This window comes from Uranotaenia lowii, chromosome 3, assembly GCF_029784155.1.
Source record: "Uranotaenia lowii strain MFRU-FL chromosome 3, ASM2978415v1, whole genome shotgun sequence".
In the NCBI taxonomy this organism is placed as follows: domain Eukaryota; kingdom Metazoa; phylum Arthropoda; class Insecta; order Diptera; family Culicidae; genus Uranotaenia; species Uranotaenia lowii.
The window spans coordinates 116,233,044-116,258,287 of NC_073693.1; the positions used below are offsets into that span (position 1 = coordinate 116,233,044).

General features: G+C 36.7%; 2 protein-coding genes across 2 annotated transcripts; both read right to left on the bottom strand.

Annotated features, from left to right (window-relative positions):
* Nucleotides 1-2,606: 2,606 nt before the first annotated feature.
* On the bottom strand, nucleotides 2,607-24,319 carry LOC129754354 (phenoloxidase 2). The gene is made up of 4 exons (XM_055750368.1): nucleotides 23,764-24,319; nucleotides 14,038-15,121; nucleotides 2,927-3,185; nucleotides 2,607-2,855 (listed from the first exon to the last, which is right to left on the bottom strand). The coding sequence occupies exons 1-4, from the start codon at nucleotides 24,286-24,288 to the stop codon at nucleotides 2,654-2,656; spliced, it is 2,070 nt and encodes a 689-aa protein (XP_055606343.1). The 5' UTR covers nucleotides 24,289-24,319; the 3' UTR covers nucleotides 2,607-2,653.
* Nucleotides 24,320-24,477: 158 nt separating this feature from the next.
* Nucleotides 24,478-24,908, bottom strand: LOC129757375 (uncharacterized). The gene has a single exon (XM_055754580.1). The coding sequence runs from the start codon at nucleotides 24,821-24,823 to the stop codon at nucleotides 24,563-24,565; it is 261 nt and encodes an 86-aa protein (XP_055610555.1). The 5' UTR covers nucleotides 24,824-24,908; the 3' UTR covers nucleotides 24,478-24,562.
* Between the last annotated feature and the right edge of the window lie 336 nt (nucleotides 24,909-25,244).

Consider the following 25,244-nt stretch of genomic DNA (forward strand, 5'->3'; position numbering starts at 1 on the left):
TTTGTGGTTTCCACCAAACAGATTCTTGAAGATAAATGAATCTATTGCATGTAAATAATATGATCTGGATCGGCTGTTATCTCATCAAACATAGCAGTGAAGTTGATAGCTTTTCTATGGAGATGAACCGGAAGTCTCGAGTGATTGCTTGTAAGCTTGGAGTGGATAACAAATTGTCTACGGCTCCACTCTAAACACTAAACTGTAACCTGTAACTGTAAAGAAACATTCGAAATGATGCTGTGGCAGAAACGACTATTCTACATGTATATCGCCTGCCTGATACTAGTTTTTTTTTTTTAAAAAAACGAGCACACACACATAGTATCTCAATGAAACTTCATGTTTCTTTGAAGAGATCTTCTTTCCTTAACTCTAAGCGTACATCTTTCGAAGTTATGATGGCTAGCATCTTACAAATGCTAAAATCGCTAGACCACAGAAAGTGTACTGTGTATGCCATGACCGGGATTCTATCTCATGAACCTTTGCGTAGAAGACTTGAGCTTTAACCACTACGCCAAAGCCACTGGCTTAAAAAAAGGAATCACCGGATATTCAAATAATTCTTAAAAAAGAAGATTCTGAGGTTTATTTCATTATTGTAAGATTTATAATAGAAATTGGAATTGTTATGAAATGTGTTTCATGTTAGGAGAATCTCTTGGATGGTTATGTAGTAGAGGTGCTTTTCTGGTAGTTTTTACTGCCGAAAATAATAATAAAAGTTTTGGAAGCGATTCATTCAGTCCTGATTTAGCTCAACGAATTTTAATTTTACGTGGAAATTTGTGGGGAAATGTATAATGCTTCATTCAAAAATCAACAGAAACGTACTGAAAGTTCGAAAAAAAAACATTTGAATATTCTAAAATTCTTGCAGTACATTTCATGTGAACAAACCATAATCCTAACTTGTACCCCAGAAAAGATATTTGATGTTTTTTTACATTTATATATTTTTTTAAATTAAGCGTTTTTGACTGCAAATTTGAAAGCTTAGGATGAAATGTGCTGAATGACTGTCGTAACCGGTGCTCACATTCGACTTATTCCCGAACTTTTTTCGAAGCATTTCCGAAATGTACATCCGTCCTCTAAAATAATCTAGTTCAAACTGAATTTCATAACCTTGTTCTTTTGGTCCAGATTTTGTTCCTCTCCGATAAACTCATTCAATCATTCTCTTTTTCTCTCTATTCTTACATACTTCCTCTCTATAGCTGTCACTTTTTCTCTGACTCTCGCATAATAACTCTTTTTTTACTGGTGTTCGTTCTTTTTTTCCACTGATATTAATTATCAATTGGTTTCTGTTCTACAAGTCAGATTCATATTTCTTTTTCGTTTATTTTATATCTTATATTTATTTCTTCTATTCACTACAATGACTATCCATACAATTGTTTTTTTTTTGTTCCTCCTCCAAAGCGCTTCCTAATTTTATTGAACAACCTATCAGCCCCTTCAAACCCCAGTTTTCAGATAATGAATGACACGAAGAAAGAGACTTGGAGTAAACGGGAAGTTTCGATTTAATCACCCCAATAACGCAGCTTTTATTGATTTAGCATATCGAATACGTTCCGATACAAGCATATTTACGACGTTAATTCAAAATACGCTCATCAATCAAAATAACTACATTGCCCACACTCCGCATTTGTTTAGTGTTTCAAACACAAAACTTCAGACCCAACTTGAAGACTCTTCGTAAAAACTCATACGAATCAAGCAAGCGCAACATTGTAGATGCCCAGTTCAGTTTCTGACGGAACGATATCAGAAGAGCCCCACCGAGATAATTGGAAAGTTGCCAAACCAGATCATTTAATAGACGGGAAGTGTTACTGCTTTCAAAAGTATCCCAAAAATGAAATTTGATGGGCAATTGGTGAAGAAAGGAAAACAAGCGCAAGCGTATAAGCATAACGAGACAAAGTGGCAAGGGGTTACCAAATTGTGCGAGCAACGTGGTTCTACGAATATACAATTGAAATGTTGATTGGATATCGCTTTGTTAAATGAAAACAAGAATGTTTAAAAACCAAATGAAAAAGTTTAATCCGGAGTGAAATGTAAATAAGAGTCAGAATACCGTCACCCTACACAATGTTCAATTTCGAAAATTCCTGCGCCGAAACCTGCCGATGTGGACAATTGTCTACATGGGGAGGCGAGGTAAATCAATGGAATTATTACATATTTAAGTAGGACCGTCGTTTTTATGTGACCGTTATTATCCGTCGAAAGCGCATCAACAAGTCAAAATTATGGTGTTTCTTGTTAGTTGCGGCAGCTCTTTCAAAAACAATTTGCCATCACTTACAGGTATCGAATTGATATGTTTATCACACAATGTTACCAGGTGGGATTCGGACATGTTTTTTCCTCTTGGAGGATCAATACCACATGAAAAAGTGCCGGTGGCTCAGAATTATTTGAGTTTTTTTCAACCTTCAGAACTAGTATCTACTCTTTAGTTTTATTAAGCAAAATTTTGAGTATTTCGGTAATCTTTTCTAGGTTATGGATTTCAGATATTGAAATAAGAATGTTCAGTGATGTTAATCATTGCCATCGAGAGCTTTATTTCGGTAATAACATAACATCTTTTTTTATTTTGACATAGTTTGATTAAGCCATTAACCACCTAAGTTCTAGCAATAGTGGTATTGCTGAAGCGGACCTGGATAGTTCCCGATTTCATGTTGGTGTAAGGACTCATGAAATCTGTCAATGTGCCCACCGAAGTTGGAGCAACACGATCGAACGGATATCCCATGGCTCGTTTGTCCGGATACAGTTTGTCCTTGAGACCACAGAACGAGTGCGCATCGTTACATGGTCCAACACTGAAAAAAATTTAAAAGTGAATTATACCATCAATTTTGATTAATATATCCAGTAAACAAAAATCACTCACTTTTCTTCCGGTTGATTGACCGCGTCCAGTGTGTAATCGGAAACCATGGCAAACAAGTCGAACTGTACTCCATCGCCGGCCGAACCCTTGGGTACCAACATGTGCTGTGGCCAACCGCAACCGCAGAAACGGAACTGGGCCAGCGCCGAAGCATCGGTCGGTTGAGCAGTGGTGCCAACTGCTCGGAAAGTACGCTCATACGGGATGGTTACGCTAGAGTCCTCCGACTTTCGGACGATTGTGTTCAGTCCCGGGTTCACTGGAAATATTGAAAGAAATAAAACATATTATTTAAAAAAAAATCTAGACTTGCAAGGAAAAACTGATTTCAGTCGGTTTTTTAGAATGTCCTTGATAGGTTTCGCTGTTTCGAGAGCTAGAAGTTTGGAATTTGACACGGATGCTGAGAAATAGTGGAAATTGTAGTCCGTTGCCTTTTTGGAGAAAGTGTTTATTTTAATATTATGTGATATTGTCGTTTACGTGATACGATTTTATGTGGAAAATAGTTGATCCAGTAAACTTTTTTCTATGAATTCAATGAAAAGTTTGATTATTGAGCTCCGCAAAACAACTTTGAAATAGCATTCAATGAATAATACCGTTGAATTTCAGTATCAATACAGCAATCATTAATATCTTTTTGACGAAAATGTGAAAAACTGATATCGTAGGTGTAGAGTCTGAACTCTGAATGAAATGTTTTTTTTTTTTCTGTTGGGGAGAGAGTCCACTGCGACCATTAAGTTGATCTATTGTGGTTTACCCCGCGTTATTATTTTTACTTTGCTATGCTACTTGACACCCCTGAACTATTGGTTGGGGTTGCAGTTGTTTACCGGTAGCACTACGAGCACACACATAACTAGGTAGGATCTCCAAGTGCAATCTCAGTTCCCTTGAAAAGATCCAACCACATGCATGAGCTGCATCATTGAGGCGTACAATTCCAAGGTATACACGGCTAGCACTTCACTAATGCTAAAACCGCCAACCTTCATCATACTATGTGTGCCAGGTTATGTCACGACCGGGATTCGATTTCATGATCGTTGGCTTAGAAGACAAGAATGCTATCCTCTAGGCCACGATCTGCTGGCGACGAATGAAATGTTACGCGAGACTTGTGGTTTGTCCCTCGTTGCAATGTCAGACGAATCAGCAGGAGATACGTCAAATCGAAAGAGAGGGAAATACTACGGCAGTTAACTGCGAGTCGTGAACGTGATCGGTCCATACAAGGCACCGTTTCTATTGAGTAGAAGTTAATTGAACGGAATAGAGAAAATTAATAGTTTTTGGTACGTCCGAAGATTCTACAGTAGGAAGTGTCTTTCAATGTATTTTCTCGCTACGCCTTAATTTGCTTGGTTATCAAATGGCAAAAAAATCAGTCAAAGTTTATATTTATTTTTACGGGAGCCCCCATTTTAAAATCGTAGCGATGTTTCGATACAATTGTTTAGTTTTGCTGGTGCTTCAAATTTAAAAAATATTACTCAAAAATTGTTCGAGTTGGGCGGTACTCTACTTTACTTTTGTATTGGCCTCCTCAGGGCCAGATTAAGCTATCGGAGGGGGATTAATTTTTCTCGGGAGGCCTAATCGAAAATGAATACTCTGATCAATTCGCATTTTCCAAAATTGTCTTAATCAGTTAAATTCAAAGATAGTTACAAAGGGTGATACAGTCAAAATTTGGTCAAGGGAAAACGCGTGTAAATCAGTGAAATCGTTTATTTAAAAAATCAAATTAATTTTTTTTTTTTTCAAGTTTAATTGGAATAAAATTCAGGAAAATATTCAGTTAGGCTTCCGCTTTTCCAAATCCGAATTGCCGGGCCTTACGCTTAACCCCTGCCATCAGATTTTGTACAGCCACCTTGTCAACCTTCTTCGCCGCAGAAAGCCAGTTTGCCTTGAACTGCTGCTCGTCCTAAGTAGTTTTTTTGGTCTTCTTTAGGTTCCGCTTGACAACCCAAGTAACAATTTTAGCTTTATTATGGTCAGCAAAATTTCGTTTGGACTATAGCATTAATCTTCATAAAAAGCTAAAGCGCATTCTATAACATCACCTGGACTCTAATAAAGCCAAAATTAGGCTATTTGGCCCTACCCTAGAAACGTCATCATGACATATCTTTGTTGGTCATCAATTCTGGTCACCAAAGCTTTCAAAAAGCTATTATAAAACATGTTAGGAATTTTTGTTTTTTTCGATTCTGTGAGTTCTCGGAGTTTTTTTTTCCAGCAACCATAATGGTTGATGAATGATGATTGCATTATTGAGATATTTATGATCTGGTAAAATTAATAGCCAAAATACCAATGTTTTTACCATATTATGAGCCTCTTTTGTACTGCCAGTCAAGATTTTAGGTAAAATGTGTATGAAATAGTATCTTAAAATAAATGCGCCTCTTCAAATCTGACGGTCAATCATGATGGAATTGATGGAAAATGGGCTTGAAAAAAATTTTTCCAATGCTTGCATTGTGAATCCATCAACATGGCGTCATTTTGTGCCCTTCGATTTTGCAACCAACATGGCGTGAGTCGATTCATAGTTTTATTATGGTTTAATGATGACCCCAAAAAAAGCTACGATTTGACGTTTCTCTCGCAAGCCAATCAATTACACGCTTAGGATGAGTTTCCAATTTCTGAGTTGTTAATCCTTAGTACAGTAAATGAGGACATACATTTTAAATAAAAACGGATTGGTTGTTAATCACCCGTGGAATAAATCATGAGTTGAAGTCAAATTTCGTTGTCTGACGCCATCTTGAAATCCAAGATGGCGGCTTTCGCTGATCGTTCAAATGTTGTAAATGACTTAAAATCGCATGAAATCCCATCAATATTTGTATTGGGTGAAAGGGCTAAACGATTAGAAGTCGAATTTCGCTATCAGACGCCATCTTGAAATCCAAGATGGCGGCATCCGCTGAACTTTTAATGCTGTAAATTACCAAAAGTCGCATTAAACAACCACTATATGGATATTGGTTGAAAGGGCTAAACTAGAAGAAGCCGATTTTTTTCTTTTCGACGCCATCTTGAAATCCAAGATGGCGTCTTCCGCTGAACTTTGAAATGCTGTTAGTCACTGAGAATCGCATGGAAGGCCCACAATATTGGTATTTGGTGAAAGGGCTAAACTACAAGAAGTCGAATTTCGCTATCGGACGTCAACTTGAAATCCAAGATGGCAGCTTCCACTGAACTTTATAATGCTGTTAATCACTGAAAATCACATGAAACTTCCACAAAATGGGTATAAGTTGAAAAGGATCAACGAGTAGAATACAAATTTCGCAATTAGGCGTCATCTTGAAATCCAAGATTGCGGCTTCCACTGAACTATAAAATGATTGAAATCATTGAAAGTCACTAGAAATTCCCACAATATGGTCATTGGGTAAAATGGCTTAATCAGTTTAAGTGGAATTTCTCTATCAAATCCTCTTGAAATCCAAGATGGCGACTTTCGCTGAACCTTCAAATGCTGTAAATAACTAAAAAATCGCATGAAACACCCACAATATGGGTATTGGCTAAAAGGGCTAACCTAGAAGTAGTCAAATTTTGCTATCAGGTGCATCTCGAAATCCAAGATGGCGGCTTTCACTGAACTTTAAAATGCTGTTAAACACTGAAAATCGCATGAAACTCCCACAATATAGGCATTGTGTGAAAGGACCAAACGAGTAGAAGTCGAAGTTTTCTATCAAACGACATCTTGAAATCCAAGATGGTGGCTCCCACTGAGCTTTAAAATTCTGCAAATGACTAAAAACCGCACGAAAGCTTTACAATATTGGTTTTCGTTGAAAGGGATAAACTAGAAGAACCAGACCCTGATTGTTTTTGGCAACCCGCTCGAACATTTTGTGTTGTTCAAATCGAACGATTCTTTCCTCAACATTGTTTTTTCTTTGTACTACATTTTTTATCATGTTTTTGATGCATTTAGCACTTTTCTTGTTTTGTCGATAGTTTTTGTTTTTTGCCATTTGCTATTTATGTCATTGTATTATGTCTATCATGCTAATATGTCTAAATTGTATTGGTCCTATTAAAGCGAAAACTATAAGGTTATGTTGTTTCTGTTATTTGTTTGATTTAGGAACATGTACCAAAATCGGATGTTTCCAAAATCGAATGTTTCCAAAAACGCTCGGGGTCTGTATTGTGGTTGCTTTGAGCGATTTTGGGTCACTTACAGCATTTCAGAGTAAAGCGGAAAGAGAAAATCGACTACTACTCGTTTAGCCCTTTTACCCAATACCAATATTGTTGAGGTTTCATACGATTATAAGTCATATACAACATTTTAAAGTTCAGTGGAAACCACCATCTTGAATTCGGATGGCGTCAAATAACGAACTTCGACTTTTACTGGTTCATTTCTTTTAGCTAATACCCATATTGTAAGGGTTTGAGGCGATTTTCAGTCATTTACAGTATTTTCAAGTTGAGTGGTAGCCGCCATCTTGGAATTTAAGATGGCGACGGACAACGAAATTCGATTTCTACTCGTTTGTTACTTTCACCTAATAACAATTTTAATAAGGTTTCATGATATTTTCAGTTATTTACAACTTTGAAAATAAAAACGGAAGCCGCCATCTTGTACTAATGATGGCGTCAAGCAACAAATTTTGTTCCTCTTATTTGAACTCTTTCACGTCAATATTGTATTGTAGAGTTATTCATTCCACTTCCGGTAATTCGAAGTTTTCATAGATTTTTATAATTTTTTATTATTTTAACTCAAAATCAACACACAGAACTTATCAAAAATGTGTAAAAATGTGCTATCTAATCTGAGCGTGTCCTGATCTGACATCTTGATCGAGAACTGTCACTAAGTTTTATGGCGGTTTAATAATCAGGCACTGAGTGCTATTATCGAACATGCAAAAGAAAGCTTGGAGCAAACTTCTAAGTTTGTGTTTTATTATAGTTTAAACAAAGCATTCCTAACTCTTTCTAAATAACTAAAACAGTATGTTTAATGGAAGATTTATGAGCGTTTTCAAAACTATCTAAAAACAGATGGTCGATTCAAGAATATAAGCATTTTGCATGACCATAATAAAACCATCATAAAACGAGCTGCACAAAAAAAGCCATAATAAAACCATAATAAAACATCGAAATGCTAGTTAGCTTGATCTGTGTTGCTTGGGAATAGCCCAGTATTTCTCAATTGAGTGGAGCTCTGGCGTGTTGGGAGAGTTCTTGTCCTTGGGAACCACCTGCACGTTGTTGGCGGCGTACCACTCCATGGCCTTTTAACCGTAATGGCAAGATGCCAAATCCGGCCAAAACACTACGGAACAACCGTGTTTCTTCAGGAAAGGTAGCAGACGTTTATTTAAACACTCTTTCACGTAAATTTCTTGGTTGACATTCCCGGAAGCTATGGAAATGTTGCTTTTCAAGCCACAGGTACAGATGGCTTGCCAAACCAGATATTTTTCGCGGACTTTGACAGTTTCATGTGCTTGAAAATATCTGCTACCTTTCCCCTTTCTTTTGCCGTATAAAACTCCTGTCCCGGAAGCTGCTTGTAGTCGGCATTGACGTAGGTTTCGTCGTCCATTACCACGCAGTCAAACTTCGTCAGCATCGTCTTGTACAGCCTCCGGGATCGCGCTTTGGCCGTTGTATTTTATTTATCATCGCGATTTGGAGTCACTACCTTCTTGTAAGTCGATAGTCCGGCTCGTTTTTTGGCTCGATGCACGGTTGTAGACGATACACCCAGCTTATTTGCGGCATCTCGGAGAGAGAGGTTAGGGTTTCGCTTGAAACTACCGGCAACTCTCTTTGTCGTCTCAGCGGCTTCCGGATTTCGATTTCCCCCCGATCCAGACTTCCTGGCTGTCGACAAACGTTCCCCAAACACTTTAATTACATTCGTAACGGTTGATTTGGCAACTTTTAGCGATTTTGCCAGCTTTGCATGCGAGTAGCCCGGATTTTCGCGATGCGCGTGCAAAATTTTGATACGCTGCTCTTCTTCCTTGGACGGCATTTTGACAACTGAAGATTGAATTCCAAAATCAAAATAGGAGCAACATTCTACACACACACACCTTCAAAATGAGGGGTGTTCAGTTTTTTGAAATGCAAAATTGAAAGAAATACGTCAAGTTTGTATTGACCAAATTAAGACCGTATCACCCTTTACAAATGATTTTTTTTTCATGTTATTATTGATAGCTTGATGTTTCTTTTTCTTCCTGCATTTAGAATACGAAATTGAGAATGAAAATCCTATTTTGCTGCAGGAATCGCAAAATTTATAATACCTATCAAAATGTTTATTTCAATATCATATCATTAAAACACATAAATTCGTTCTCATGTACTGTGTTGAAAACTTAAAATATAATTTTTAATTAAAAATCAGATTATCATAAGATTGAATTTAAAAAACAGAAATTATTATCAAATAGATCTTCTAAATGTCACTTAAATCACATTTGAAAACATAAATTCAGAATGGGAATCAAGTGTATGAGGAAGAAGATAAGGTTGACAACATTTATTCGTGTTTAGGGAACCACTCAATGAACACCACTATGAGAGTGTTTTTATGATGAAAATAATTTTAGAGAGAAATGAATCCAACTGTAAGATGAAATTTCAGGGACTAGACAAGATGAAAATTAATGGTGAAAAACATGCGAAAAAAATTCGCCTTGTCTCCCGGTAGGACTTGAACCCACATCTTGCGCCTCTCCGGGGCCCATGTATTAACATTCTACTACAGTAGACAACCTGGCGTATGAAAGTTATACTGGTCGACTTAGTCTATTTCTATTCCCATCATTTCAACTTACGGTACACGGTAAATTTGGATTATTCAGAGACTGAATAATTTCGGTTCAGCGGTCGCACCATGTATATAGATGAAAACAACTGAGTTGGAATCCATCAAAATTTTGAGTTGTTTTCATCTATTGACTTTCAAAGCCTGGAACTTAGCGAAGACGCATACGTTTTCGAACAAAATAGATGAAAACAACCCAAAGAGTTCCAAAAACCAGTGTTGATTGATTGGATGCAATGGTCGGAGACCAGTTAACGGAATAATCACAGTAATCAAGGTGAGTTCAACTTTAAATTACATTTACTATTGAGTTATTAGAAATCAAGTGGTGTCGAAAGGATAAATACAAAATTTAACAAATTTATCTTTTCTTCCAGCAATCTCTACGGAAGCCATCATTCAGAACTGTAAGTATAATTTTCTCATAATTTTTAAGTGTTAATCATCTCACCTATGGTGTTTTATTTTTTCTTGTCTTTTCAGATCAGCTCAAATTAGACAGAGTGTGCTGGCGGGTGAGCGTGCCAAGTGGGACAGCACGTAGTTCCTCCAGCTGAGTGCAGTCAATTGGCCGGCGGCACTAATTTTTTTGTGGTAAAAATAAAACCAACCGGATAAAAATGCACGCATCCATCTTCTGAATACTATCTTTTTTTTCTTTTTGACATCAGAAATTCCTTTCAAAACCGCTTTGAAATTTCATAAGTTTTTGATTTTTTTTCATTCAGTCGATCCATGAACAAGCATAAACAACCCTGAACAAAAACAACCCAGAATTCGTGGAAACGCCTACAATTCAGTTTTGAGTTTTGCCGCTCTAATCGAAATTTGAGTTTTCCTAGTTTTGGCGCATTTTGAATTGTTTTCCTTCAAATCTGAGTCAAGGAGAATTAGAGTGTGGTTGGTCTCAAATTTGGACGGGTTGTCATAACTGACAACCCGTGCAGTATATGAGAAGGCAATGCAAATCTTGCCGTGCTTAAAATGTCGAAATTTGAGTCCAACTACCATAAGTTGAAATGATGGGAATAGAAATCGACTACGAAAATGATGATGATCACATGGGAAAACAATTCCCTTCATTCCGATAGACATCGACACTCGACCAGTATAACTTTCATACGCCAGGGTTGTCTCCTGTAATAAAGGGTGATACGATCAAAATTTGGTCAATATCAACTTGACGTATTTCTTTCAATTTTGTATTTCAAAAAACTGAACACCCCTCATTTTGAAGGTGTGTGTGTGTGTGTAGAATGTTGCTCCTATTTTGATTTTGGAATTCACTCTTCAGTTGTCAAAATGCCGTCCAAGGAATAAGATCAGCGTATCGAAATTTTGCTCGCGCATCGCAAAAATCCGAGCTACTCGCACGCAAAGCTGGCAAAATCGCTAAAAGTTGCCAAATCAACCGTTACAAATGTAATTAAAGTGTTTGGGGAACGTTTGTCGACAGCCAGGAAGTCTGGATCGGGGGGAAATCGAAAATCGGAAGCCACTGAGACGACAAAGAGAGTTGCCGGTAGTTTCAAGCGAAAACCTAACCTCTCTCTACGAGATGCCGCAAATAGCTGGGTGTATCGTCTACAACCGTGTATCGAGCCAAAAAACGAGCCGAACTATCGACTTACAAGAAGGTAGTGACTCCAAATCGCGATGATAAACAAAATACGACGGCCAAAGCGCGATACCGGAGGCTGTACAAGACGATGCTGACGAAGTTTGACTGCGTGGTAATGGACGACGAAACCTACGTCAAAGCCGACTACAAGCAGCTTCCGGGACAGGAGTTTTATACGGCAAAAGAAAGGGGAAAGGTAGCAGATATTTTCAAGCACATGAAACTGTCAAAGTTCGCGAAGAAATATCTGGTTTGGCAAGCCATCTGTACCTGTGGCTTGAAAAGCAGCATTTCGGGACTGTCAACCAAGAAATTTACGTGAAAGAGTGTTTGAATAAACGTCTGCTACCTTTCCTGAAGAAACACGGTTGTTTTGGCCGGATTTGGCATCTTGCCATTAAGGTTAAAAGGCCATGCAGTGGTACGCCGCTAACAACGTACAGCATATATGTACTTCCTATCTTCAGCTTTCTTAGGGGCCGTTCACTAATTACGTAAGCACGATTTTTGAAATTATCAAGCCTCCCTCCCTCCCTGGTAAGACAAAGTAAGATTTTTCAAAAACCCCCCCTCCCCCCCTAGTAAGATCTTACGTTTATTATTCTTTGAGAAATTGACACGTTTTTTCAGAAATAGCTTGAAAATATTAAAAATGTGACTTCGAAGCAAAGCACTTTTTAAGTAAAATTTAAAAAAAACTGTATTTGAAAAGCACAATCTATACAAAACAACAGAGGAAATGCCATAACTATTAAAGAAAATATCATTCAAGGCGTAGCATGTTTGGGGAAACAATAATTTTCAATAAATTTCCACAATCAAATAAACAATATAAAATAAGACTTCGGATTTTAAAAAGAGAGATCAGGTTAGCACAAGGTATTTTTTGCCTGAAAATCGTAAAAATCTTTAAAAAAACCATTCTATACTACTAGAGATGGGACTAAATTTTTTAACAACAATCACGTTGTCAACTAATCTTAAAGTTCAGACTCATCCAGCGGTAAGCGATATAGTTCTAGGATTTTTTGGTAAATCTTTTGTAAAATTTAGAGTTGATAGTGTCTATCACTGTAATTACTGTCTACAAATTCATTATTTAAAGCGCCTTATATGTATTTTTTAAGATTTTTTCTGGATGAAGTCATTTTAAAAATATGATGGTTTGAATTAGTTTTCTATAAATTTTAAGGAACTTGCAATTTTTTCAATAATTCAAAGACATTAAAAGATAAATAACATAACATCAAAATTAACCAACTAATAGGTAGGGAGTAAAAAAACCTGAGTAATATGATTTCGCATGGCTGTGGCTGTGATGAATTTTTAAGGTAATATTTCTTACGTAAGATTTTTGGAAACCCCCCCTACCCCCCTAGTAAGAGATCGTAAGCAAATGTGAAACCCCACCACCCCCCCTTTGTGCTTACGTAATTAGTGAACAGCCCCTTAGTCGCTAAGTTCAATTTCGTTGAACTTTTGGTAGCTTTTGTTCAGTCTTTTTTTTTATAAAAAATGTTCTTTCGGATTTTTTTTCTTAAGCTTTGAGTATCGTAAAAACGAATAGTAGTACCGGTATTTCGATGCAACTTACATACATATTTACTATTTTCTTCAGGGAACGTTTTCGAATGATGAATGTGTATCGTTTCCCTCCCCACCAGACTGAGTCGGTTTGGGGTCATTTTTTAATTTCTCGAGCCCTGGGGTTTAAAAAGCTTTATTTTGGTTCAAAACTCATCAATGATTTTTCGCAGAATTTTTAGGTAATGTTTACATGAGTTAATTTGAACTTCTAGGTTTGTATTGGAAAATTGAATATTTTGAACTGAAAAATCAACATCATTTTATACTCTTCTGTGGAACTGAGCCTGCTAATGGTTTTTTTGCCGATTTATAAATTCTCAGAAGGGAATTTTTCACTGAACAACTTTGTCGAAGACCGTAACTTAATATCTTATTAGGCCAAATAGTTATCAGCTGTTGAAAAGGGGTATGTATGAAAAACGTTAAAATCAGTTGATATCTATGCTGGGTGCCTCGCGATGTATTGTATGAATAGTAGTCTTGCAAAACATTGCTAAGCACCCAGCAGTGATGTCAATAAAATTTATTGTTTTTCCATGCCTCCATCCAACACCTAATAACTATTTTGTCTAATAAGATATGATGTAACGGTCTTCGACAAAGTTGTACAGCGGAAAAATCCTTTTAAGAATTTATAAATTGGCACAAAACCCATTAGCAGGCTCAGTTCTTCAGAAGAATAGAAAATGACGTTGACTTTTCAGTACAAACTATTCAATTTTCCTTTACAAACCTGAAATTTCAAATTTTCTCAAGCTTACTTCAAAATTCTGCGGAAAATCATGGATGAGTATTGAACCATAACGAAGCTTTTAAGACTCCAGGGTTCGAGATATTCAAAAATGACCCCAAATCGACTCAGTCTACTCCCCACATTCATCAATCGAAAATGTTTACTGAAGAAGATAGTAAGTTGCTACCGAAATACCGGTATTTGATCTTTTCTTATACCAGGATTGAAGTAAAGGAAATCCTTCGATTGCTTCGATTCAGTAGAGTTTTCAATCAAGTAGGCTCATAACAAATAAAAGATTTTTTAAATCGATTTCTACTCACAAGTAACGGTCGATGTATCCATTTCGACAAAGTAGCGACGCTGCTCGACAAATCTAAGGGGGGTGCCTCTTTCGTCAACTTTCGGTGCAATGAAGATACGCAACGTGCCACGGCGTGGAGCATCCCCCTCGTTGTTGATCTCGACCCGGAACGCAAACGGGGCATGCTGCAAATGGGTGAACGAGGCAAACACATTTCCCTCAGGGCCAAAGTCCAAACCGGAAGCCAGATCAACCTGAGACTTCTGCCAGTAGGTGAGCAGTACATTGGGTGGTGTTTTGGCACGGTTCAGCTGAACACTGACAGAGTTCACCGTAACACCCTGGAATTCCAGCTGATTGGCCGGGTACGGATCGAATCGGTCCTTGAGTTTACGGAAAATTTCGTCAATCATTCCGTGCCAACGGTAGAAGAATGGATCTCGCATAGCCGTCGTTACATCGCCCATAACTCCGTAATCCTCCAGATAGCGGTAGTCCGGATCGTGGATATAGGAAATGACGTTGTGACCCATGTTATGCAAATTTCCATACAAACGTGCATTCGGGGTGAGCTTGGAAGCTTCAAGGATATCTCCAAGGATGTCGATGCCCTTAGTTTCATCCAACGGGATTTTGTTTCCATCCTTATCCAGGACGAATCCCTGGTCGATGGCTTCAAGAATGCGATCACGCCAGCGTTCCAAATCACTGACTTGAACAGTGGTGTTGTTATCGACTCGATTAACATCCTGGAATGTGATGTTGGCATGTCTTCCGGGGTAAGATCGATTGTTAGAGCTTCGAATCATTTTAGGGAAGTAAGCTTCCGGGATTGGTGCGCGGTAGTTGTTAAAATTCTTTACCCCAGCGAGTCGGTTACAGAACCGTTCGATGTTGTATCGGGCAATGAGCTGGCTGTGCATGTAGTAGAACAGCTCTCCTCGACGATCTTTTCGAACAACTTCATCCGGTCCATCGCCGGGATAAACCAAATGCCAGTGCCAGTGATGCATGTTTACTCCAATATCTTCACGGAAGTAAGCGAGTCGTTGTTCTTCTTCGCGATCTGAGGCTGTGTAGTTCGGTGGGATGTCAATGACCATCTGTAATAATCGAACAACAAATATTTTTCAAGAGAACTCGAGTGTTATTGGGGTTTTTTTTTCAACCTGATAGGGGCATTCACTACGGTCTGGTATTTCAATTTCTTAAATTTTTGCCTCTCATTAAAGTATTGATTAGACGTTAGCTGCTCACATTTTCGTTTTGAGCTTGTTTCTGCCTGATTTTCAAATATAATATTACACCAAAACTTTCAAAAACTGCTTGTATTCATAAGTTTATTTGCGTTTCTTTTTTTTATCATGCTTTATCATTGAAGCCTATTGAGCGGTCGCATTTTTTGGATCTTTACTTCAGTAAATTTGGATTTTTTTTTTAAATTTTAGCCAAAAACCGGTTTAAAAGTTAACAAAGTTTAGCTGTGGGGAAATGTGTGGTAGTGTTTAATATTGAGAAAGTGAATTTCTGGTTTTTGAATCGGTGCACCGCGGTGGAACAAGTGTTGCAAATTGAGTTTTTGAGCAGCTGTGATTTTCCAACGATACCATGCTTAAAAAAATTACACTTTCTTTATGTACTGAAATGAAGTTTTTGCATCTCGCGTATGCGCGTACGTGACTCTAAAAAATCTGTAAAGTTGCAATTAAATGTGTAGGAAATGTTGATAGTTACATTTAAATTAGTTATAAAATTCGAGAAATATTTATTTTTGTCATAACAACCTGGCAACTCTGATGAGGACAGATCCAAAAAAAAAAAAAAAAGGTTTCGAGGTTATGGCTGAGGCCAACCAGCCATCAATACCATCGACCGTTTAAACCCTGCTGAAATGAGAAGTCCCCTTATACCAAATTTGTTTATTCCGAGTGTTAACCTAGGTTTGCACTGGTGTACCACTAAATGCTGTCATCTTGTTTGTGTATTCGGTCAGTGTTGCACTGGTTCTGACCTGGTGTTGCACTGCCAACGGGCGGTGCCTTCTAAAATTTGGCCAGTGTTGCGCGAGAGCGTGTGAGTGAGTGAGGTAGCAGTACTCTGGCGAAGATTTGTGTTTGTTTTTATCGGGTTAAGTGCAAAACGGAACGAGCGTAAAAAAAACAAATACGGTATTGGATTACAGCTTTTACATGGATTAAAGATAAACAATCATGTCTGATTCTGAAATAAGTCAGATCGGATCACCTTCTTTTTTCAAGATTTTTCGTGAGGAATGCTATTACTAAATAAGGATCTCTTTTTCAATAGAGTATTTCCTGAGACAGATGGTGGTAGGAAGGGTAGCATTTTGTTTTTGTTTTGAAAAATGTTAACACCTACTAATCGCCATTTTGAACTTGGGAGATTAGCACTGTCCAATTATTTCTTCAAAAAAATCATTTTTTTCAAATTGACATTACATAACATCAACATTACCTTCACTGGAAGCAGTTTAAACCATGAACTTTATATTTTTGAGCTCCCAAACTCCCGCTGCATAACAATACCCTTTTTTCATGGTTATTTTCGTCAAAACGATTAAATGTTTGGTCGGCAAATATGAATTTCAATGTGCATTCACGATATCGAAGACGATAATAACACTAGTTTACAGCATTTTTGAACATAGTAAACTGAAGGTCATTTTTGATGTGAAGTTGGGAGCTGAATCCGAAATTGAAATTCAAAAAAGCTCAGTAGAACCGTTTTTGAGTTATGCTCCAAATATGAAATTTCGGAAAAATACTAAAAGTTCTTGTACTTAGGGTAAAATATCTCGGACGGCATAACAGTAATTTGAAATCTCTCTTTTGCATATTGAAGGTGAATAAGTTTTCTATCGATCATCTGAACAATGTTTCTGCGTTTGACCAACATTATTGCTGATATTAGTGACTTTATGAGAAAAAAAATTATAAAAAACGCATTGTTTTAGAGAAAATTTTGTTTCAACGAAAGTTTTAGACTCGATGGTAGCATTTAAAAAATCTGATTTTCTTTTGCGCTTAAATATCAATTTAAAACAAAGATTTCAAGTGGTTATTTATCAAAATCGGTTGAAAATTGAAGAAGTTATTGCTACTTTACAATAACTGAAATTTTTGGAGTTTTTAATAATTTAACGAACCGCAGTACACTTATCATAGTATAGGAAGAATGAAACATGATAAATCTCACTCGCTTCAAGTCAAAATTATGTATTAGCTTACCAGAAGGTCATATGCCAAGTTTCAGGAAGATCTGACCATAGGGAGGGGTTGCTTAAGTCTCAAACGTGAATAATGTTTTGAGGTAATTTGCCCGGAAGGAACGAAAAATACTGGTTTTTCATCAATTACTTTTTTCATCACTAGTTGATTATTTTTTATGGTTGATTTTCTTAAAGCCTAAGTTGAGACAAATATTTCACCCGATTAACTCGATTGGATTTGAAACAGAAAAGTTATTGCGGTTCAAAGATTGTATTTTGGTCAAAAATTGTCGTATAAAACACAATGCGTAAAAAGTACTCATTGCGTGTTGGACAAAATTTGCGGCCTTTGAACAGCAATAACTTTTCTATTTCAAATCCAATCGAGTTACAATCTTCGGGTGAAATATTTGTCTCAACTTAGGCTTTAAGAAAATCAACCATAAAAAACAATCAACTAGTGATGAAAAAAGTTATTGTTGAAAAACCAGTATTTTTCGTTCCTTCCGGGCGAAATATCTCAAAACTTTATTCACGTTTGAGACTCAAGCAACCCTTCCCTATGGTCAGATCTTCCTGAAACTTGGCATATGACCTTCTGGTAAGCTAATACATAATTTTGACTTGAAGCGAGTGAGATTTATCATGTTTCATTCTTCCTATACTATGATAAGTGTACTGCGGTTCGTTAAATTATTAAAAACTCCAAAAATTTCAGTTATTGTAAAGTAGCAATAACTTCTTCAATTTTCAACCGATTTTGATAAATAACCACTTGAAATCTTTGTTTCAAATTGACATTCAAGCACAGAAGAAAATCAGATTTTTTAAATGTTACCATCAAGCCTAAAACTTTCGCTGAAGCAAAATTTTCTCTAAAAAATGCGTTTTTAATAATTTTTCTATCATAAAGTTACTAACATCAACAAAACTGTTCATCATACGCAAAAACAATGTTCAGATGATCGATAGAAATTTATTCAACTTCAATATGCAAAAGAGGGATTTCAAATTACTGTTATGCCGTCCGAGATATTTTAATCTAAGTACAAGAACTTTTTTTATTATTCCCAAATTTCATATTTGGAGCATAACTCGAAAACGGTTCTACTGAGATTTTTTAGAATTTCATTTTCGGATTCAGCGCCCGATTTCACATTTAAAATATTGGTCAGTCAATCAAGTTCACGATTTTTTTTAAAATTTTGTAAACTAGTGTAATCATCGTGCAAACTATACAATTTATGGTATGTGAAAATGGAACTCATGGCTTTTTCACGGTGCAATCCTATTCGAGCATTTGAAGCTTCCTTCGATCCCGCAAAAGAACAAAAAACCTCGTAATTACCGGAGCAATATTTCCATGTTGTTTAACATATAGCGAAATTTGGCTCACAAATGATCAAGGGCAATAATATGCAAAGTAAATTTTTGCCTCAATTTCCAGTAAAAAAATTGCTAGAAACGTCTATCATTTCAAGTTTTTTGCTGGATCCGCATTGATGAAAAACCAGCAATCAATCTTTAAATTCGAATTTGTTTTTGTTTATGCTAGTTATTTCTCGTTGCGCGCGAAAAGTGTTTGTTTGTTTGTCGTGCATGCAACGGTGGTGATATCGAATTTGATTTCCTTCCATATTCCAGCAATGAAGTATAAGACCATAGGTTTGAATAGAATAAATAAAGTATTTCGTTAAAGAATCTAATAAGTGTTATTTTTGCTTCCGATGGAGAATGATGTCCAAGACTTTGCGAAACGCGGACACCCCTCTGACAGTTTTTTTTATAAAAAAAAATTAGCTAACGAAAATTGAACGAGCTAATTTCTATTTATGAATATGAATCCAATGAAGGTTTAATATTGATATTTAAATTTAAAATCTAATTAAGAATCCATAAATTTCCGATTGTTAAATATGCTGATTTCCAGCAATTGAGACAGCTGGATTTCCTGCAATTGAAGTTGCTGATCGTTTTCAGCAATTCAAGTTGCTTAAAATTTGGCTAGAAAGTCAGCGGTTTTGCTGGTTTCCAGCAAGAAAAATGTGCTATGTAGTCGAATAAGTTTTATTCAATTGTATAAAATAGATCATGGGTGGCCAACATTTTCAACAGGCCAGCCAAATTTCAGAAATTAGATTGGCTGGCGGACCAAAAAAAACAAATTGTTTAAATATAATAATAATAACAGATTTTTGAAAACGCAATAAAAACATTTGCCTAGGTCACATCGAGTTAAGATTAATGCCGTTTTCGTTTTTCTCCACTGGCGGACAAAACTTTCTCTGAATAAACAAACAGAATCGTCACCCGGGACGATGCAAATATATGATTGCTATAGTCAACCTTATGCTTACCCCCAACACTAATAACTTCTACGGGTTGCAACCGCCTGCTTGAGGTTCAAACCTCGGGCAATTCTAGTGGACTTCTGAATTAATAAACGAACACAAAAACAGCATTTAGGGCAAAACTCGTGGATAACTAGGTTGCCACTGCTAATAAACGAAAACACTATAAGTTTGTCAGGTTGCCCGGTTTTATCCGGGTTTGCCAGGATATTTAATACAAAATTTGGGAAAAGTCCGAGCCGGCTCGGTTGCTCGGATTTATTCACCTTCTTTACTAAACCAAACGAAAAAAAAATTGAATTGTAAATTTGTTTTATGTATGCCTCCAAAACGATTTTTTTTTAATTTCTATAAATATAATCTTGAAAGGTTTTGTGGAAGCCTAAAGTTCGATTTAAAGTATGCTGATAACTTTTTATGGACATTTATATTCAAGGTTATTTTTTGCTATTAATTTGCATTGATATTGGCTTAAATTTTTTCTCAACAATTTTGAAATCAAATACCCAAATTTTGCCAGAGTTTTAGATTGAAATTATCCGGATTTTTCCGACCCGGATACGTGCTGGAAAAGTTCTGGAAACCTGAGTATAGATTCATCTTTATAAGTCGTTTTTGTTACTTGCATATTTTTACAAATTTTTCTCCATTTGAAAAATGGTGTAAACATTACGCAATATGAAATGAATTATGCCTCCCAGCTTATGTACGTCAATCTTTTCAAGGCATTTAAAATCTCATCGGTTTACAACGGACATAAAGTCAATTTTATGGTCCCAAATATAAAAAAGACCACCCATTTTCAAAATTTTCAAGTTCACCGTTTTCCTTAGAAAAATTCGATAGACAAATTTTAAAAAAACGCAGAATGCGATAAATAGCGTTCACAAGCTTGAGGCATTCAAAGAATAATTTTTTCAACGAACTTTAGTTTTATCACAAATAAAATTGATTTTTCAAAGTATGGACCTTAACCTCAACTCAATCCAACTTTTTCCAAATTTTTCAATATCTCGATTTGACAAGTGAATTTGGAAGGCCTTCTATGAACGGGATAAATACGAATTTGAGTCTTTTTTAATCATTGCACCTTTTTCAAGTCAAAATTTTGCTAAAAAAAAAACGTTCTTCTGAAAGATTTGTCAGAACAAAACCGGATAACTTCCCAACTGTTAATTCTGTCTACCCAAGCAACTAAAAGTCTCGTTATAAATGTCGAACACAGCTTAATCAGCATAATCAATGTGCTTAAATTCCTTTTATTCAGCCCAAAATTTAAGTTCTTATTGAAACTTTGAAGTTCCATTACAGATTTGAACGGCCTTCTATACAGCCCACAAATAAACGTTTAATCAGTGAAAACAAAAAAATAATTCTCCTATCCCCTCTTACTTTGGCCACCACCAGCCAATGTGATGCTGCCGGTTTCTCGACATCCATCTTTATTCCTCCCACCACCTCCCTCAATTGATCTTACTTATACCGTATTTGTTTTCTCCCCTCGATCAGTGTTCCACCGTACCCGATAAAAACAAACACAAATCCTCACCAGTGTATTGCTACCTCGCTCACTCACACGCTCTCTCGCAACTCTGACAAAATCTTCGGAGCACTACCGTTCCATGGCAGTGCAACACCGTCCGAATAAACAAACAGTTTGACAGCACCTAGTGGTGCACCAGTGCAACACTAGTGCAACACTCGGCATAAACAAATACGGTATTAATTGCTTTTATTCAAACTTTGTTCTTGCCAGCACGCATGCCAGTTCCGCAACACAATTATTTGATTCGCTTACTCAAGCAATCAAACAACCTAATGGAAAAAATTAGTCCTGATACCAGATTTGAACCCGATTCTCCGAGATAATAGCCAAACACGCTGCCACGACGCCACGCCTAGATGTTGCCTTACCGCCAGCTAAAATTCGAAATGGTTATAAGCTACCTAGAATACCTGCAAGGGCAGCAAGCGACCAGCAGCAAAGACGCATGTTGATTATTACTAAGAAATATTACGAAACGGCGTATAAATCAATCATCCGTTAAAATAATATCGGTTTAAAAAAAAAATGAATTCCATGTTTATAACTGTTAAGCATAAAATAAATAAAATTCTTGAGTTTATCTTGATATTTAATTAATGTATTGCTTCAACTGACTTTCAATGTGTGATAAATTCGTGGTAAGTAAATACAGTTTGACAAAATTTTATAAAGTCAAAATATTTACTCTTTTCAAAAACTATCCTTAGCGAGTTAGTTTTAAGTTGTTCTGAGTTGAAGTTTCAATATAAATTATACATTTCAACAATTTCCAAGCTCCAAAAAATGATTTATTTATAATATGCCCTTTTGTGATGTTCGTTCACATTTCATATTCATGAAATGGCGGACATGTCTCAAACAAGGCTATTTGAGGAACTTTTTGGAATTTCAAGCCCATAGAAGGCTATTTGAGGAACATTTTGTAACTTTCACGCTCACATTCGATAAAATTCGGTACCAATTCCCTTTGGAACCTTTGTTCAGCGAAATTCGACCTTTGGAGGCACGAGTTTAAGTAGATATGAGACTTTTGATTGCTTGGGTAGTTTTTCATTATTGATGATCATAAATACATTATTTTCATTATTGAATAATATATATTTGGATTTGGTTTAGTTTTCATAAATATATCTAACCTTTTCTGTCAAAGCTTAGCAAACAATATTAAATTGGAAAAAAATACAGAGCAAACTTTCGATATTTTACATAATTTGCAAAAGTTATTAAGTTTGGATGGATGAACGAAGTTGTTGAAATTGAATTCATGTTACGAATGGTTGAAGTTGTTGTAAAAGTATTGATATTGAGGTAATAGAATTATGATAGTGATATGCTTCGGTGATTTTTTTATGATTTTTAAACGATTCTGATACGTTCTTACTACCTTTCAGAGGCTATCCAAACTTCTCATTATTAAAACTAGAGTCCGCTTGAATGCTCTTTATACAAATGATATCGTGTCACCAAAACCCAATCGGAAAACATTGAAAAATGTGTGATGAAATTTACAGATAATGTGTCAAATACCATACAATTTTGATAATTCAAAAATTGTAATTGTAAATGTTTTTTTTTATACAGATGACGGTAGCCTTTTTTGTAAAATTATATGAGACCTGCAGAGCCGAAGGGGTATAAGTGCAAAAATTATCGATTTTGAGATAATAATACCAAATGATTCTCCAAGTTGAATTTTTTAAATTTTTAAAATAATATTCGCATATTTTTACGTTCGAAAGAAAATGTTTCAAAATGTTTGAAAAATGTGTGGAAAATGGCCAAACACAACTATTTTAAAGCGTGTTTTCTCGAATTTAGTTTTTATACATTTTTACCCCTTCGGCTTATATCACTTCAAAGAGATTTTCAGATTTGGGTTTTGAATTTATTAACAGTAGATTCAAATATATTTTTCCAAATGATACTCCCAGACCATGAAAACCGAAAACCGAGTTCTCAGAACATGGGCTACATGTGGCCCGCGGGTCATGGTTTGGTCACCCATGACATAGATGATAAGCTAACTCAAATTGGGTAACGGACATATTTTCGATCAGAGGTTTTATTTTGCACCACCTTGTCTAACTCTCTTATGAAGCCACTAATCTTAAAAATTTCTAGAAAATACAGTTGAAGCCCGGACACTTAATATATTGCACTAGGACAAGGAGGTCCAAAATAAGCCCCCTGATAAAAAATAAGTCCGATAGTTAACAATAAGGAATCTCTTCGAGGAAACATCAAGTTTCATTGAGATCCTATATGTGTGTTTGTATTCATTGAAAAAAAAAAAGGAATTTTATTTATTTTTATTTACCACTAAAAAATTTAAAATTGTGTAGAATTTATTTTTTCTAAATTCTATAATAAAATCAACGGTAGAATTTCTTCACCTTACCTTTATAAAAAGCTGATTTATAGAAGACATTAAATTGCGTCGAACTTCGTTATCTGCTTATATTGAAAGATCTCAACTCTCATCGATTTTTCTTCAACCGCATTTTTTTTTCATTTTACTTTTTTACAGATCACAAATCGTTCTGCAGGTTTGAAATGATCACAAGGATTTTACTGCTGCTTAAGAAAATTAACGTTTATTAAAACCAAAATTTTACTTACTCGACTAGCTTGTTGAACAACGGCTCCTTCCTCACGAAGTTTAGGAAAAACTGCCGGATCAACGAACTGATCCGGGAAAAGTGACACAATCGAGGGAATGTTAACGTCTTTGGTATCCGGTCGATGCTGAACCGCCACAGCCAATCCGTACTGAAATAGGACCGGATTCAGCCGATCACGACAGTAGGTTGCGACACTCATCAGCGATGCCACATCCGGTTGGTTGATAAAAAGGGTGATCAAAGCCGCAGCTGCATCCCGATGTTTTGGGACAAACAGGGAAAATCCTCCCCGACGATCGATCCCGTTGGCAAAAGATAGATCCGGTGGGGCAACGTTCTTGATCGGGATGCGTTGCTCGGCATCGTTCGAGAATCGGGTAGTGATTTCCGCTCCGATTGGCCGATAGCGATCCGTCAGATAATCATCCGGAACATCGATGATGACTTTACCGTTGTCTTTTGGCAAGAATGTTGGCTCCAGTGGACGCTGCAGCAGTGCCAGAATGTCGTTTGCCTCTGTCATCTTTCTCGAGATTTGGGATGTCGATCACTGAACTTCACGCAACTGTAACGATGATCACGCACATCGTTGTTTTTATAGCCAAAAAAGGTTCGATAATAAAACCACAACCGCACCCGCAACTTTACTTACGCTTTTTATCAAACGCAAAGGGACAAATTTCGGATACACCAAATTAAAGCAAAGCAAAAATTTTGGAAATGAAGTGACATCATTTATTTTCGCTGTTTTCGTTATCCACTTATCACTTATCGACGACTGTTAGCCCATAGCTCACTCACAGCTTCAGTCCATCGGTTAACTTCTTTCCGACTCCGGCAGCAGCATCCTTCACCTTGGCTCCAGCATCCTTAGCCTTGGCCGCAGCATCATCGGCCTTCTTGGTGGCATCCTTGGGGTCTGGCGTAGTGGCGTCCACCTTATCCGGAAGATCTGTTTTCGCCTTATCGGCAGCATCCTTGGCGGCATCCTTAGCAGCATCCTGAGCGTACACGGCACAGCACAGGCCAACAACGAGCAACACCAGAGTAAGTTTCATTTTTTCTGATTTTTTGGGTTAGCTACAAGCTTTAACTGAACTTAGAAGATTGATTGACTGCTTCGTAGAACTGATGCCTCATCGAAACCTGATTCACCTTTTTATAGTCGGCAAACAGAACACGCAAATCTAGAACAATTAAGTGAAATTCGTACCCCAAACGCCCTATCGGCTGGGAACGCTTATTAGAATACAATTATAGCGATACACTTGTTTCGGAGCGTAACTCATCTTGATTCGCCTCAAATAAACAAAGGGAAAATATAACTTTTCCTTTACCTTTTTTTTCCTACACGATGATTTACAGAAATGACTAATAGCGACTCGTAAAAAGTCGATCAATAAGCCGTTTCCTACAGAACAACAACAAAAAACAAGACTTCCACGTGATGCTTCTCAGCTCATAACTTTTGCTCCGCTT